This window comes from Rattus norvegicus, chromosome 1 (genome assembly GCF_021556685.1).
Source record: "Rattus norvegicus strain SHRSP/BbbUtx chromosome 1, alternate assembly SHRSP_T2T, whole genome shotgun sequence".
NCBI classification, from domain to species: Eukaryota; Metazoa; Chordata; class Mammalia; order Rodentia; family Muridae; genus Rattus; species Rattus norvegicus.
This window is the reverse complement of record NC_141534.1, coordinates 213944153-213961225: the sequence shown is the minus strand read 5'-3', so window position 1 is coordinate 213961225 and position 17073 is coordinate 213944153. Positions and strand designations below refer to the sequence as shown.

At 47.1% G+C, this 17073-nt stretch overlaps 1 protein-coding gene across 7 annotated transcripts in view; it reads right to left on the bottom strand.

Moving 5' to 3' along the window:
- Chka (choline kinase alpha) overlaps window positions 1-7543 on the bottom strand; it is a 48651-nt gene extending 41108 nt beyond the window's left edge. For all 7 annotated transcript variants that reach the window (XR_015681054.1, XR_015681055.1, XR_015681062.1 and 4 more), the window contains exon 1: window positions 6962-7543. Coding sequence is in view for 3 of the 7 variants with exons in the window: in XM_087647257.1 (XP_087503383.1) it covers window positions 6962-7299 (338 nt within the window). In the remaining 4 variants the exon portion in view is untranslated. The remainder of the gene's footprint in view (window positions 1-6961) is intronic.
- Between the last annotated feature and the right edge of the window lie 9530 nt (window positions 7544-17073).

Here is a 17073-nt window from a genome sequence, read left to right as displayed (position 1 = left end):
TCTAGTTCAACCATGGAGCTAACCTCCCAATCCTTATGAAAGAATGAAAGAAAGGAAGGAAAAAAGAAAGAGAAAGAAACATCTATTTCTTTCACAATATGTATACAGATGTTTTGTCTGTATGTATGTGCACCAAGTATGTGCCTGGTGAGCAAAGAGGTCAGAGAGGATGTCAAGTCCTCTCAAACCAGAGTTACAAATGTCTGTCAGCAACCAGTACCTTTAACCATCGAGTCTCATCTCTCTAGTCCCCACCCTCCTCTCAGTCCTTATTTTGTATGTGTTCTGCCATCAGCCCAGAGGCTACTGCAATATTAATAAACAAAATGAGAAGGATTAGAAAGTGCATTGTCAAAGACAGATTACAATCTCTATGAAAAACTAAAAATAAGGGTTTCTCTAACTTAAAAGACAGGAATCCTGTGGGGTTGGGGATTTAGCTCAGTGGTAGAGCGCTTGCCTAGGAAGCGCAAGGCCCTGGGTTCGGTCCCCAGCTCCGGAAAAAAAAAAAAAAAAAAAAAAGACAGGAGTCCTAGAGAGAGGCCGCCTGACAAGGCTCCAATGGAAGGGAAGGCCAGCTGCAGGTAATGTGGTGCACGTGTTACCTCTGCACTCAAGCAAAGGCAGGGAGATTTCTGAGTTTAAGGCCAGCCTGGTCTCCACAGCAAGTTCAAAGCCAGACAGACTACATAGTGAGACCCTGTTGCAAAAATAAATAAAGAGCCAAGCAGTGGTGGCTTTAATCCCAGTACTCAGGAAGTAGAGGCAGGTGGATCTCTGTGAGTTCAAGGCCAGTCTGGTCTATACGACATGTTCCAGGGCAGTTTCAGGACAACACAGAGAAACCCTGTCTCAAAAAACCAACAATAATCGTTTAATTAACTAGTTAATTAAAAATCAACAACAGAACGAAGGCATCAGTGTAGAAACTAGACAAGCTAAGAGACAAGGTACAAGAACATAGAGGGCAGAAGGAAAGGAAACACAGCTACAACAGTACTGAAGTTCCACTCAGCTTAGGGGAAGCTACATGCTGAGAACTCCCACCCAAAATGAGAAATGATGCAATGTCCTGATTTCCAGTTTCCAGTATGGCATGCAGAAAGAGCCACTCAATCCGAACATGAAAAAGCTCTTCTTAGATTTACCAATGTGGTGAGGTTGCAAGCAGACTGCTCCCCAAAAAGTAAGTAGATAGGCCGTCAGAAGCAGAGCAGAAACTGTACAGCACCTAGTACAGGAAGGACAGGAAGCCCTCATAACTGATAAAACTGTTGGAAGCTCAGGGTGAATAACTCACAACTACAGGGATGAAAGGGTATGCAAGTGTGTGCCAAAAATCTCAGCACTTGGGTGCTGGAGCCACACAAAAGCAAGGAAGTAAACCAGGGAGGGAGGGAGAGGTGTACTTCAAGTAGTACCCCCCCCCCAGTTTCAAAAAGCTTTATTTTTATTGAGAGGTCATGGCTGATCTGGAGTATAGGGATAACCATGAAGACTGTGTTGGCTGGTCCTAGGAGCCGAAGGTGGCAAGGAGATGGTCCTTGGATGCTGCGACTGGAGAGACTTGTAAGGCATCTAGAATCTAATAAAGTGGGAGTCCCCTGGTCTATTCTGCCCAAACACTGTTGAAGCAAGACACAGATCGACAGGACCTCCAAGGCACTGCTCTGCCTGCAGACCTCTTAACAGTACATTCAAAACTATTTTTAAAGAGGGGGCTTAGAGAGAGTGATGTGCCCAGTTAAGAGCAACTTGCTGTTCTCACAGAGGATCTCAGTTCAGTTCCCAGCATCCACATTAGACAGCTCGCAACCGCCTGTAACTCCAGAGGATCCAATACCTACCTGCCTTTTGGACTTTATGGGCTCCTATAAGCAAGCATACCCCTCCCCCAACACACACACACACACACACACACACACACACACACACACACCACTAAAAATAAACCTTTGCTGGGCTGTGAAGTGATCCTAGCACTCAGGAGGCAGAGGCAGTTGGATCTCTGAGTCTATAGCCAGCCTGGTCTACAGAGTGAGCTCCAGAACAGCCAGGGCTAAACGGAGAAACTCTACCTCAAAAATAAAAATAAATATAGGGGTTGGGGATTTAGCTCAGTGGTAGAGCGCTTGCTTGCCTAGGAAGCGCAAGGCCCTGGGTTCGGTCCCCAGCTCTGGAAAAAAAAGAACCAAAAAAAAAAAAAATATATATATATATATATCAACCTTTAACAGAGAAAGGGACGGGGTTGGGGATTTAGCTCAGTGGTAGAGCGCTTGCCTAGCAAGCGCAAGGCCCTGGGTTCGGTCTCCAACTCCGAAAAAAAGAACAAAAAATAAAATAAAATAAAATAAACCAGAGAGAGGGAAGAAAGAAAATGGGCTTGTTGTAATCATGTTCAATCACTGGCCTCTCAACTCCCATGTCTGAATCCATGAGAAGAAGCATTGAACCTATTGAAGTCCACAGGTAAGGCAGCTCTTCCAAGTGGCCCTGGAGTCCAAGCATTTATAGGACCTGAGTTTTAAGTATTAATACTTAAGAATTAATACTTAGGGCTGGAGAGATGGCTCAGCGGTTAAGAGCACTTATTGCTCTTCCAGAGGTCCTGAGTTCAATTCCCAGCAACCACATGGTGGCTCACAACCATCTGTAATGAGATCTGGTGCCCTCTTCTGGTGTGTCTGAAGATAGCTATATGTACTTATAGAAATAAAAATTAATCAAAAATAAAAAAAAAACGCATCCCCCACTCTCCCTCTCCTTTAAAAAAAAAAAGAATTAATACTTAACAAAGAATCACAGGCATGTGGTGCATATATATATATACATGCAAACAAAACACTCATAAAATACAAATTATTTTTTAAAAAAGGAATTCTATTTACTACTAGAGATGTAAGCTCCTCTTTTGCACTGTTGAGAAGTCTATAGCAACATAAAGTAGAATGCAGAAAAAAATCCCCATAACTATTTCATAGTTATCAACAAATAAATTATTAAATTTATAAAAAGGCAAAGAAGACAGATTAGCCAAAATAGTTTTGGAAATGAAGAAAAGAATCAGAGCTAACACTATCACCCTTTAAAACTACAATAATTGGGGCTGGAGAGATGGCTCAGCAGTTAAGAGCCCCAACTGCTCTTCCAGAGGTCCTGAGTTCAATTCCCAGCAACCACATGGTGGCTCGCAACCATCTGTAAAGAGATCTGATGCCCTCTTCTGGTGTATCCGAAGACAGCTACAGTGTACTTATATATAATAAATGAATAAATCTTAAAAAAATAAAAATAAAACTACAATAATTAAGGAGGGATTGCTCAGCAGTTAAGAGCACTTGCTAGTCTTACAGAACACTCAGGCTTTGTTCCCAGTTCTCTTATAGCTCATAAACACCTGTAAATTCAGTTACAAGGGATCAGGTACCCTCCTCATCTGGTCTCCATGGACAGTGCATACATGTACATGAATGCATGCAGACAAACTACTCACACACACAAGATAAAATAAATAAATATAAGCCACGTATATAGGCACATACCTTCAATCTCAGCACTGGAGACCAAGATCTCTGTGAGTTCAAGGCCAGTCTGGTCTATATAGTGAGTTCCAGGCCAATCAAGGATATACAGTGAGACTATGTCTCAAAAAAAAATTAAATGAAACTAAAAATGTTGATAAAAATAAACTTGGAAAAGCCCACAAACACAATCTTTGACAAGAGCAAGAGCCATACCATAGAGAAAAACAGTACTTTTGGCAACTAGTCTCAGAGCAACTGGACACCACATACAGACACACGTAAAAGTCCAGAAACAAACCCCTTTAATAAACTTCAAATGAAACATGCACCTCAATGTAAAATGCAAAACAGTAAAATTTCAGCACCAACACAAAATCCAGATGATACAATGTCTGATGATAATTTTTCAGTTAACACAATGAAGGCAAGATCCAAGGCCAGGTATAGAGTGCATGCTCTGGTTTGAGTATGATACTGAAAAAAATAATAAAGACAAAAAAAAAGCCAGGCTCAGCAATCCATACTCATAATCCCATAACTTTGGAAGTTGAGACAGAGAATTACTAAGAGTTTGAGGCCACCCTGAGCTACAAAGTTAGAGTCTGCCCAACGACCCCACCAAAAAAAAAAAAAAAAAGACAAGAAAAAAAAGAAAGCCAAACTGAGAAGAAGTTAGAGGTCATTTTTCAGTACACAGGACCATATCTCACAAAGTGCTGAATGTGAAATGCTCTCTAGGAATCGGTCTTAAGGGAAAGTAGAAACAAGCCTACAGCCAAGTATGTTAAATACTGATGTCAAGGCCAGCAACCCTTAAGTCCTGGAGAGGAAATAATAGATGGGGGATGTGCTCCTTCTTTTTGGTTCTCCCTGAGTGAGGCCTTGAAGCAGGAATGTTAAAAGCAGTCCTGGGGAAAGGACTGCCAAGCAGAGCAAAGAAAAGCCTGGTACTGAAACACAGAGCTCTTTCAGAAGCACTGGGCCCAGTGGAAGGAGTTCAGCCATTGTGGTTGGGGAAAGGGAGATTTTAAAAGAGTAACAGTTCCAGGTAGACTGAAACCCAGGTTTAGACTTTTGCAAACAATTTTAGGTTTTATTTCCTAGCTACAAAAGCCATGGAGCAACGGATGGCATTTGTGAAACTGCTGTCAACAGGATAGAGAATGAACTAGATAGAAGGTGGTACATACAGAATGATGCTGAGATGGCTGGGACCTCCTGTTACCATGTGACGAGGCAAAAGAGAGACTTATGGGGGAACAGAGCAAATAGGACGAAGGAATTGGAGCCTGGCTACTATTAAGGCAAGGGCAGAAAATACATTCTGAGGTGGGAAGGAGTCAAATGGCTAAACCTGGGACAGGCTGAATGAACTGAAATGAATAAATCAGGCAGATGGACTAGACCCAGCAAAAGTAACAGACAGGCCACTAACTTAAAGGTAGTTACTACCTCTTCCCCACACCTTAAATCATCCTTTCTCCTTATTCAATATATTCTATAACCACTGACTATCCCGCACGTTTACAGCATGCCACATTTTAAAAGACACTGCAATCCAAAAGGAAAGTCCTGTCTTCAATACTAACTCTTAGAGAAAAAAAAAAGGAAAACCCCAAAAGATTCTCCATACTTTTGCAATGACTAGTTTGAGCAAAACAGATTTAACTGATGAGTGACACAGTCCCTGGAGACAATCACAAACAGGCCTAAGGCTGGGTATAGGGCTGTCCAAACAGACCTCAGGGCCAATGTAAAAGAGAGGAACACCAGAGGGCTGTCAATGGACCTCAGACAAGTCACTCCTTCAGAGTTTTGGTTTAGTTTGAGGAAACAAGATCTCATGTAATCCAGGTTGGACTCCAACTTCAAACCTGCCATGTAGCCCAGGCTAGCCTTTAACTCTTGATATTCCTACCTCTCCCTCCAAAGTGCTGGAACAAGCACATCCCCTGAGACCTACCTTTACTTCTATAGGGAGAAGAATGTGCCACAGTAATCTCTATCATTCCCCTGGTGACAACTGCCAAGCCTGCCAGAGGACAAGTTTGGGGACAAATTTTTCTAGGACACTCAACAATGATTTGAGTATCTGTGGTTCTCTTTTTCTACTACCTACCAACTACCTTTTAACTATCTGCTCAGACATATCTGACATATTCTCATGTCCATGAGGGGCCTGAAAAGCTAAGAGGAAGTGCCATCCATCCAAAGAGTTAATTTTGCTGCATTCATGACTCTGGTGAAAGACTGGGCATGGAAAAGGAATCAAATGACTAGAACTGGATTTGAGGATTATTGATGGCAGCCAGCCAGCCAGCCAGCCAGTCAGTTTCTAGACACTTGGCACTCAACTGGGTCAACCAATCAAACAGAAACTGGTAGAAAATGACCAAATGGGTTTTTAAAGGTAAAAAAAAAAAAAGTTCAATACTGAATGTCAAGCACTTGTACAAAATGGCAAGGGTACAGCTACATTTCTCTATTAGTCTGAATACATTAAAAAAATTTTCTAATCTAAGATGAAATATATTTAAATTTAAAAGGAGTGGAGAATGCCAGGCAGATGCTTTTAATCCCAGCACTCGGGGAGGCAGAGGCAGTGGATTTCTGTGAGTCTACATAGTGAGTTCCAAGACAACCAGAGCTCTGTGTGTGTGTGTGTGTGTGTGTGTGTGTGTGTGTGTGTGTGTGTCGCACGCACTCAGGATCCTCAGTGGTTCAAAGTCAGGCTCCAATACCTAGGATGCTCAAGGCTACTCTGCCCACAAGAGATCCATCTTTCAGAGAAGGAATTCTTTTTATTTCACGATTATTTGTGAAGCCACACCTCCAGACGCTGGCCAGTAACACAGGTTGACAAAGACTTAAGAGCCTCAGAAGGAGATGAGTGACTGACTGCTACCTTCCATTAACACACATCAACTTCCTTTCTACCTCTTTTGGAGACTGTATCTTGCCATGTAGTTCTGGCTGACCTGAAGCTATGTAGGCCAAACCAGCCTCGAAAATATATAGAGATCCGCCTGCCTCTGCCTCCCCGAGTGCCAAAGGAGAATTTCTGGAAGGGGAGAGGGCTGTGATCAAATTACAGACTAAAGGGATTACAAGGAAAAGTTACCCGGGGACTTTTCCTCCCTCTTTTTCTAAAGCCCAGCCACACATCCCTTTTTCATTGAAGGCCCTCGTAGGGAAACGGCTTCCTAGACTCATCTATTTTGAGCTTTGGTACAGAATGTACTTGTGTGACTGCACAGTATTGTTCTCCCGCAAGGGACCAGCATCCCAGCTCACGTATTCTCAAAGCTCGCCCGCAGGCGGCCTTCCGCGCTGCGGGGTGTGTGCTCCTGGATCCATGCGCAGCGCTCACCTCTACCCGGGCCGCCGCCCCGCCCCGCCCCCACCTCCCCCCGCGCGGTGCCGCAGTCACCGACCTGATGACACTGATGTGGAACTGGTCCTCGCGAAGGCCCCTCCAGGCTCCGGGCAGGAATTCCTTGCACCACAGGTAGGCCCTGCGCCGCGTCCGGGGCTCGGGTTGTTCGTCCGCTAGCGGCGGTGATGGCGGCGGGGGCAGCGGCAGGGGCGGCGGTGGTGGCGGCGGCAGCGCGAGAGGTTGGGACCGGCCACCAAGCTGCTTGGACTCCAGCTCGCCTGCGGCATCGCGCTGCTGCCCTACGCCGGGCGTCGGGGCAGCGCTGCCACCGCAGCTCAGCAGCAGCCCAAGCGGGGACGGCTCGGCCTCGCCCCCGGTGCAGAACTTGGTTTTCATGCTGGATAAGCGGTCGAGAAGGCGCGGACGGCCACAGCAGGAGAGGGCCACACTCGGGGTCCGGCTGGATGCCCGCCTCTGGGGGCCGGCGCGGGGAATGGCTCACCGGCTTCACTGACCGGCGGGGCGGCGGTTGTGGGAGCGCGCGGGGAAGCGACGTCGGCGACTGCGGGGAGAGGCAGCAATGGACGCCGAGCAGCAGTGACGAGAGACGAGCGCGGGAGGCTGACGGCGGGCGACTGCTGTAGTGGGCCGCGGGGCTCGCTCCTTTACAGAGTAGCACGCGGAGAGCCTAGCGTCACTGCCCGCCCCCGCGCTCGCCGCTGATTGGACACTGCGGCGCATCACAACCGCCGCCACCCTCGCCACGCCGCTTTCCCATTGGCTGCGGCACAGCCCCTCCTCGCCTCAGGCGGTGAGCCCACGGTGAGGGAGGGGCCAGTGCACCGGGGGCGGGGCCTTGTCTAGGGGTCGCGAGGGTCCTAGAAAGGACCCGCTACCTCGGTTGCCAGCACTCACAAGGTGGCGCCTTCGCGGACTTGGGCCTCTCGAGGCTAGAGAGTCGAGTCGAGGCCTCTGCAGCTTTGGCAGACCCTAGAGTGAGTGTTGAGAGGGAAACTTTCCTTACACGCCCCCAGGTCTGAAAGTGGTGATTTGAAAGGCCCCGGGGATTTTGCAGGAGCTGGCAGGAAATTGGTGTCTGGAGGCTAGCTGCTCTTTCCGCGTGACCTTGGGGCAAGGCAGCTCCTGAAGGAGCTTTGTGGGTGTTCCCATTTCCCAGGCGTTGTTCGAGATGCATCCACGCTTGATACAACTCCCGGCCGGAGGCATTTTTCCTCTGCGGTTCTAATATCAAAAAGAGACTGGGTCAAGGCCACACACCCTCTTGTCAGCTGACTGCGCTCTCGGCTTTAAGCCTCCCTCTACGCACCGCAGCCTCAGTTTCCCTGTCCGTGGTGCTGAGGATGTCAGCTAGATTCAGGACATTTTCCTAACAGCCTGGCCTCAACAGCCGCCAGAATTGCTAGCCAAGGGTGCTTCCTGTCTTTTTGGACGCTGTCATCTGCCGCCCCCCCCCCTTTCCTGGCTGTCCAGTCGCGTGACCATGACTAACGTACCTTTGCCCTAGGGCATGGAAGGGGGCCAAGGCCCTACTCTGAATGCCCACACATTGCCTCATTCTTTGGTCTGATCTTTCAGTCCTTCCAGGAAGTAATTGAGGCTACAAAGAATATAAAAGTACAGGTCTGTGTTGTGGGGTATAACTAGGAAGAAAAGTTTCTCCAGCTGCCAAAGGTCTAGAAAATCCAGAGCCCAACATGCAGAAAATGGCTTCTTTGTGGGTTTTTACAGTCTGCTGGAAGCCAAAAACTCTTCAAAAAGAGTAGATACTTATCTGGTCTTACTCTCCCTAAAATGATATTACTGAAAAGAATGCAAATAATCTAAGCATGGTGGCACATGACACTAATACCAGTAGTTGAGAGGCAGAGGCAGAGGCAGAGGCAGAGGCAGAGGCAGAGGCAGAGGCAGAGGCAGAGGCAGAGGCAGAGGCAGAGGCAGAGGCAGGCAGATCTCTGCAAGTTGAAGACTAGCCTGGTCTACTCAGTAAGTTTCAGGACAGCCCAAGTTTCCTAGTGAGACCCTGTCTGTGAAAAAAAAAAAGTGCAAATGGAAGGAGACTTAGGAGGATCCCTCGGAGCTAGACCTGGAGTTGAACTTCAGAGAAGTAGGGAAAAAAGGAGGCCTAGCTTAAGAGTACCACTGTGTGCTAGAAAGGCTAAGAAATCAAGGCCTCCATTCAGGAAGGCATTGAGATAAGGGAGCGAAGGACTTTGAAAACAGCAGTCCACGTGGAGGTGGGGCCGTGCCACTGGCCTTCGCAGGTGACTGGCCCTTTGTCCCCATATGAGTCCCCATAATCTCAGAGGAATGTTGGCAAGCTGGCTGAGAGGAGAGCTCTATAATTTGCAGTAACGTTTTCTCTGACCTCTTCTGGTTTAGACTATGAGAACCCACAAGGCGCCTTCGTGGGAACACAATTTCCAGTAGCAGCAAGAGGTCACCCTGGTGAAAGGGTTGGAAAGGCTCCCTCCTGGCAGCCAAAGCTAGGAAAGAACATGAACATATATCACCCACATAAAAACTCTAGCCAGAATAAAACCCTGCCTGGAACACACACACACACACACACACACACACACACACACACACACACACACACACGAGGGGTGGAAAACCTTATTAATGGCATATATGAAATTGCCTTAATGAATCTATCACTTTGATACCAGCTTTAAACAAATGAGGTGGTAGCCGGGCAATGATGCTGCCACATGCCTTTAGTCCCAGTACTCGGAAAGCAGAGGAAAGTGAACCTGTGAGTTTGAGGACTGACTGGTCTACAGAGCAAGTTTCAGGATGACACAGAGAAACCCTGTCACAAAGAGCAAAACAAACAAACAAACCAACAAAGCTGGGTGTAGTGGGATGTCTTAGAATCCTAGAGTTAGAGAGGCAGAGTCAGGTTCATTCCTGGGGCTCACTAGCAGCCAGCCTAGCCAATTTGGCAAGTTCCAGGCTAGGAAGGGACCCTGTCTCAAAAAACAAGATAGCCGACACTTGAAGAATATCACCTGAGGATGCCTGCTGGTCTCTCCACAAGTGAGGACACACCCACATGTGCACGTGCACACACACACACACCCACACATACACACAAAGCAGAACTTGCCCAAGACCACACAGGTAGGAAATGATAGCCTGGATCTAAACGTAGGTGATGTGGCTATAGGGTTGATTTAGGGTCACTTCAAGCAGTTTCTCCCCTCTGTCATTCCAAGCTTTCCAAATCACAAAAAGTGGGTGGGGCCAATGGGTCCAACTCCGCTTTGTAAGTAGAAGCATGTGGCTGGTACCAGCCTTGCGTGCCCGAACAGCAAGGGCTAGCTCTAGGACAGGCACACCCTGTTACTAGCATCTATGGCAATTCTGAAGTTAGGTGGAGGTCCTGTGCCACACACCAGTCCCTACTTTGAGGAAGGCCAGAGTGAACCAAGTTTTCCTCTCCAGTCACAAGCTTGCCCTAGAGGCACAACCTTCTCCTCCCTTCTAGAGCCTATATCACAGCAAGGGAGAGGTACAGCCTTGGAGCCTGGCTGCCCAGGGTTCAAATCTTACCCATTTTACTTCCTTGGCATCTGCCTTCAAGCAGGCTTCTTCTGCCTAAGCCTGTCCCCGTCTGTCAAATTACTATAATAGCCTACCTCCTGGCAGGGATAAAGGGTTGCAATAAATTTTCTTGTTAAAATCACAAGTCATTTGGGAAGAGGAAACTTTAATTAATAAAATGCCTTTATAAAATTGACCTGTTAGGCTGGAGAGATTAAGGCTCAAAGGTTAAGAGCACTGACTGCTCTTTCAGAGGTCCTGAGTTCAATTCCCAGCAACTACATGGTGACTCCTACCATCTGTAATGAGATCTGATGCCTTCTGGTGTCTGACAGCTACAGTTGATTTATATAAATAAAAAAATAAAACAACAAAAAGTGAAAACTGGCCTGTAGCATATCTTGAGCATTTTCTAGATTAATGACTGATGTGGCAGAGTTCAGCCAGCTCTAGGCAGTGCCACCCTGGGCAGGTGGTCCTGGATAGTATATAAAGCAGATTGAGCAAGCCGTAAGCAGCACTCTTCCATGGTCTCTGCTTCAGTTCCTGCCCTGAGTTCCTGTCCTCACTGTCTCAATGATAGAGTGACCTGAGAGTTGTAAGATGAAAAACCCCTTCTCCAAGTTGCTTGTGCTCATGATGCTTATCATTGCAATAAAAACCCTAATGCAGCTGTACACTGCCGGTGCACACCTTCAGTCCCAGCACTTGGGAGGCAAAGGCAGGATGATGTCTGTAAGTTTGAGGCCAGCCTGCTCTACAGAGTAAGTTTCAGGACAGTCAAGGCTAAAGAGACAAACACTGTCTCCAAGACAAAAAACAAAACAAAACAACAACAAAACTCTAAGGTATCTTAGGCACTGGAGTGATCGATCCCACCTAAACTTGACGCAGTTTAAAACTGGGGGAAAAAAAAAAAAAGACTTGCACGAAAGACAACTGTGTCCATAGACAAGGAGGGACAGCACCCCTGGGGTACATTGGGGGACCTTAAGAGTCTGAGAAGGCAGAATATTAAGAGATTACAGCAACATTTTTAAGTATGTTCATAGCCCTTGAGCTGAAAAATTCTGTTCCCAAGGGAAAAAATTGGCTGGGCCAGGGAAATGACTCAGAGGTAAAATCATTCGCAACCAATTCTGAAGAACTGCACTCTGTCCCTGAAACTCACAATGGAAAGAGAGACCCAACTCCCCAAAGTTGTCTTCTGACTTTCCCAAGCACATCACATTCCTCACACATACTAAAAATAAATAAATAAATAAATAAATAAATAAATAAATAAATAAATAAATAAATTTTACTTAAAAATAGGTGGGCAGTGGAGGTGCACACCTTTAATCCCAGGACCATGGAGGCAGAGGCAGGCAGATCTCTGAGTCACAAAGCAAATGAACAAATAAAAATCAAGAGCTGGAGAGATGGCTCAGCGGTTAAGAGCACCCGACTGCTCTTCCAGAGGTCATGAGTTCAATTCCCAGCAACTACATGGTGGCTCACAACCATCTGTAAAGAGATCTGATGCCCTCTTCTGGTGTATCTGAAGACAGCTACAGTGTACTTATATATAATAAATGAATAAATCTTTTTTTTTTTCTTTTTCTTTTTTTCGGAGTTGGGGACCGAACCCAGGGCCTTGCGCTTGCTAGGCAAGCGCTCTACCACTGAGCTAAATCCCCAACCCCCTTTTTTTTTTTTGTTCTTTTTTTTTTTTTTCGGAGCTGGGGACCGAACCCAGGGCCTTGCACTTCCTAGGCAAGCGCTCTACCACTGAGCTAAATCCCCAACACCCGAATAAATCTTTAAAAAAAAAAAAAATCAAAAACTGTTCCCAGAAGCCAGGAGTAATGCCACATAGCTGTAATCCCTGGCACTTGAATGGTAGAGGCAAAAGGATCAGGAAGTCAATCATCACGGTACTATCAAGACTGAGGTCATCCTGGACTACATAAGACCCTGACCCAACAACACAAACACAGGGATGAACAAGGTGGCTCAGTAGCCAGCACATACCTCCAGGCCTCAGAACCGAGTTCCACGCCTAGGACACAGATGTTGGAAGGAGAGAGTCCACTCCCACAGATGGGCCCCTGACCCACACATACACAGTATAGCACTCACAGGGCCCTACCATAAGTATGTAAATAAATAAATAATTTTTTAGTGTTAAAAAGGAGAAGTTCTCAGAAGCAAAATTTCCCATGCATAACATATCCCATTACCACATCTATAATTGACAAGAAGTGGAAAGAACCTCAGTGCCCCACACCTGCAGGAACTAGACCATTTAAGGGCTCTAAGCCGGGGGTAAAGTCACTCTCTAAGTACAAGGTAAGAGGTCTATTTTCCATGCATCTCTACAGCTTCTATGTGCCCACCATAGGACTTGGCAGGAGAGGTACAAGGAAGCAGATCTTCTGGTTCCTGCTCTAATCTAGATGGGCAAACGACCCACCCCACCCCCTCTCCTCACCCCTGGTAGCTGTGTATTATCTTCCCACCAGACTGGAGCCACTGAGAAAACAAAAGGGGCCTAATGTTTGTCAACCCTTAGCAATACTTGCTGAATGAATATATTTGTGAATTCTTTTGGCCCGGTCTCCATTTCTTCAGCTGTGAAGGGGGGACTAGATCACCAGGTATGCGGGGTGGTCCAGAGGACTGAAGAGAGGGGACACCTGCTAGCTCACGGTGTACAGGAAACACGAGTATTGTTGCCTGCAGTACGTTGCTGATGCTGCCTCTCTCCTAAGGCCTGTGTTTCGAGATGAATAATGAATAGAGTTGTGTAAGAAGAGAGGTAGACAGTAGACAACGCACTGTGTCATCTGCTTACCAAAGTGTCAGTGCCTGCACACAAGTGACCAGGGTTTGGCAGAAGAAGCTTCGCTACACAGGCTCTGGCTCTGGGAAGAGTTTAATCAAGCTATTCAACCTTTTCTTTTAGAACAAAAGGACCGAAGTGTTTCCAGAGCTGTGATGGGTGCTGAATTCTGAAGACTATGCATTAAGTGGCTGATGGGCCGTGGGAGGCAGGGAAGGGGACTGAATCTCTGTGCCATGCCTCAAAGTTCTATGGCTGCTGCTTCTGTCTAAACTAAGAGCTAGACAGGTATCCCTATTGTCTTTGGGAGGACAAGGACTCTAAAACACACAGAGTTCACCTAAGTAAGCAAGGGTTTTCCTCCACCAGCAACTCCACCTGCAAGGCCCCAAAAAGAATTTCTGGGGAATGGGAATATGTCTCGGAGTTAGAGTGTTTGCCCAGTCTAGCAGTCATAGGCCTTGTGTTCTATTCCTAGCACAAGAGTAGCATCCTGTTCCACCCTGACCCCCCAACATCACCCCCCAAAAAAAAAAAAAAAAAAGAGAGAGTGGGTTGGGGATTTAGCTCAGTGGTAGAGCGCTTGCCTAGCAAGCGCAAGGCCCTGGGTTCGGTCCCCAGCTCCGAAAAAAAGAACCAAAAAAAAAAAAAGAAAAAGAAAAGAAAAGAAAGAGAAAGAAAGAAAATTGAAGGTGGAGGCTAGGCTGAGGTAATGGCTCAGTCAGAAAGGGCTACCAGTGATGAGAACTTAAGCCTGGATCCACAGCACCCATTTAAAAGATTAGGCACAAGGCATGCCAGGAGACAATTCCAGCCAGAGCTGCAGAGACAGAGAAGACTGGAAGATGCCTGGAGCTCGCAATGAAGCCTAGGTGAGTGGGTTAGCTTCCAGGTTCAGAGGCAGACCACATCACCTCAAACAAACGAAGTGGGACGTGATTGAGAATGGCAGCCGATGTTCATCGCTCTCTCTCTCTCTCTCTCACACACACACACACACACACACAGGCACACACACACACACACAGGCACACACACACACACACACACACACACACACACACACAGGCACACAGGCACCCACGCATGCACACTGTAGGAGAACTTTGAGTCTATTTAGCACTTGTCTTCCAGACCATAAGGGCATCTCACTGGGGCGTGAAACTTGTCCTGGGCCGGCAGATCCTAGGGCCCCACCAGGACTCCTTCAAGGACCCTTATCTTTCTTTCCTGCATTTCTGGTCTAGCAAGTCATAGACACTTGGCACAGAGGGTTCCCCAGAGGGTCAGAGGAACAGATCTCGGGCCAGGCTACCTGTTCACACAGGGCCAGCCTGTTCACACAGAACCAGGTGCTACTCCAGTCCTGAGCCTTCAAATATTGATGAGAACACAGAGAGGCCAACAGGCTGGAATGCCATATGTTCAGGAGTGGATGACGTTACCCGCCAGCAGAGTGACGGGGGCTGGACCCCTATGCTGAGCATTCAGGCTGCACACAGCATCTCTGGAGGCTTTCTGATTTTATTTGACATCTTTCTGCCATCCAAACAATTGCAGCACCCACAGCTGGGGCCGAGGGCTAAAGAACTCAAAGAATGTATGCCCAGAAGTCTAGCTGCTGGGGTACCTCTCCTCTAACAACTCATTTGCATGGATCCCAAGCATACTGTGTAGATAAATTAGTCTTTGGAGGCCATACCATGAGCTCTGTGACTTCTGATGAGGAAATCTCTCCTCCAGGCATCTCCTTCCTTAGTTGGAGTCTTTGGCCCTTTTGAACTCTCCATTTCTTTTTGTTCTTTGAGGGGTAGGGGTGGATAAGGGGTGAGACGGTTCCTAGGCCTGACTGACACACAGCCTTGTAGCAGCTTTCCAGCTTGTGCCTACTGGGTTATTATTAGAGACGTGTGACTCTCTAAGTCAAATGCTCCTCACTGTCAGGTGGGAAAACTTCCTACCCCACAAGCTGTTGGAAACATGCCCTGAAAGGACTGGGTGCAGAACCGGGGCTTCAGAAACCATAGCTATCCCCACTGCAGGATTCCCAGAGGCTGGCAGCGACCAACTGTGGTCTGTTAAGAGGTCCCACAGCAGTTGGTTCCCAGTGTCAGCCAGGAGCAAAGCCTGTAGGGCTCGAGAGATGGCTCAGCGGTTAAGAGCACTGACTGCTCTTCCAATGGTCCTGAGTTCAATTCCCAGTCACCACATCATGGTGGCTCACAACCATCTGTAATGAGGATCTGATGCTCCCTTCTGGTGAGTCTGAAGATAGTGACAGTGTACTCATAACATAAAAGAATAAATACATTAAAAGAAAAGAAAGAAACCTCATGTGGGCCATGCAGCCTTCTCAGAGATCAGCCTGGGCCAGGACACTTTTCCATTTTTTTGGGGGGGTTCCTGGCACCTTCAAATGCAGATGGATGAACAGGGTTATAACTGGGGCATACTAGAGCAGCTTAAACTAGACAAATCAAACATCTTTTGTCTCGTTTTTCTTTGCTACAGTGTGTCATGTACATTGGACTGGTCTTGTACTCACTATACAACTAAGGCTGACCTTTGACCCCCAGTCGGTCCTCCTGGCCCCTCCATCCTGCAGGTGTGAACTGCCAACCCTGAACATGGGCAAATGCTTTTCATGTATATAAAGGCCTACATGATAGAAAAGGGAGAACCTTGGGGATGTTAGAGTTTATCAAGGGGACAGCCCTCCAGTCCAGAAGTGATAACCAGAGAGGCTTCCATGGGTATGTCAGTCACGTCAACTCTCCTGCTCAAAGCTTCTCAACCCACCTGAGGCTTATAGCTAGTAAGTCCTTCAAACACTGTGTCTTGGTGGCACTTCAATTATCTGTATTGAGACACTGTATTGAGACATCTGTATTGAGACACTGGAAAGCCAAGTCTGACACACAGAAGGCTCCTGCTACAAACCCTGAGCAGTAAAGGGATCCCTGTAGAGGAAAGCCCTGAGTCCTCTGGAGTGATTGCCTGTGAATCAGATGAAAGTCTGTTTAATGATTTTGTTTGCTCACCCTGCCTTTGTGTACCTTCGGGTCCAGAGCAAGTGTACTGTTTAAGAAGGCTCCAGTGCTGGTGAGGTGACTCCCTGAGTAGCAATGCCACTAAACCAGCTGGCCAAGCTCCTCCCCAGAACCTACGTGGTGGAGGGTGAGAGCCAATACCCACAAACTGCCTTTCCCCCTTCACATTGCACACCATGGTACATCACACACTCACATTAAATAGATATAATTTAAAAAGAACAGAGCTCCAGGTGCTGTGAGGTCAAAATGAGAGATGAGATTTCTGGACTGGGAAAGGAAAAAACTGAGTTCAGGCGCTGGACTCTTCCCTCTCCAGTCAGCCGTGGTCACTAGAAGTCCGACCAGCCTGGCGCCCTTGAGATGGCCCTTCGACTGCAGAGGACCCTCTGTACAGATAGACAAGCTGAGGCTAAGTAAGGAGGAGGCAGGGATTGCTTACCCAGGATGCCATGGCCCACTCCGGGGGCACATCTCCTTTCTCTTTGACCCCGCTAGACAGTGCAGAGCTTCCTCAACCTTGTACTCTTGCTGATGCCATTTCAGGTTTAACTAGAATTTGGTCTCCTTTATGAAGACTCCCATGGAAAATTACCCATCTCTGTTCTAGGAGCCCAAGGTCAGGACATCCTAGCTAACTTACATTTGCTTCTGTTAGAACTACTTGTATGTGCAGAACCCCCTCAAACAGCCAAGATCCCAGGAAATGGTTTTTGCCTTCAAACCTCC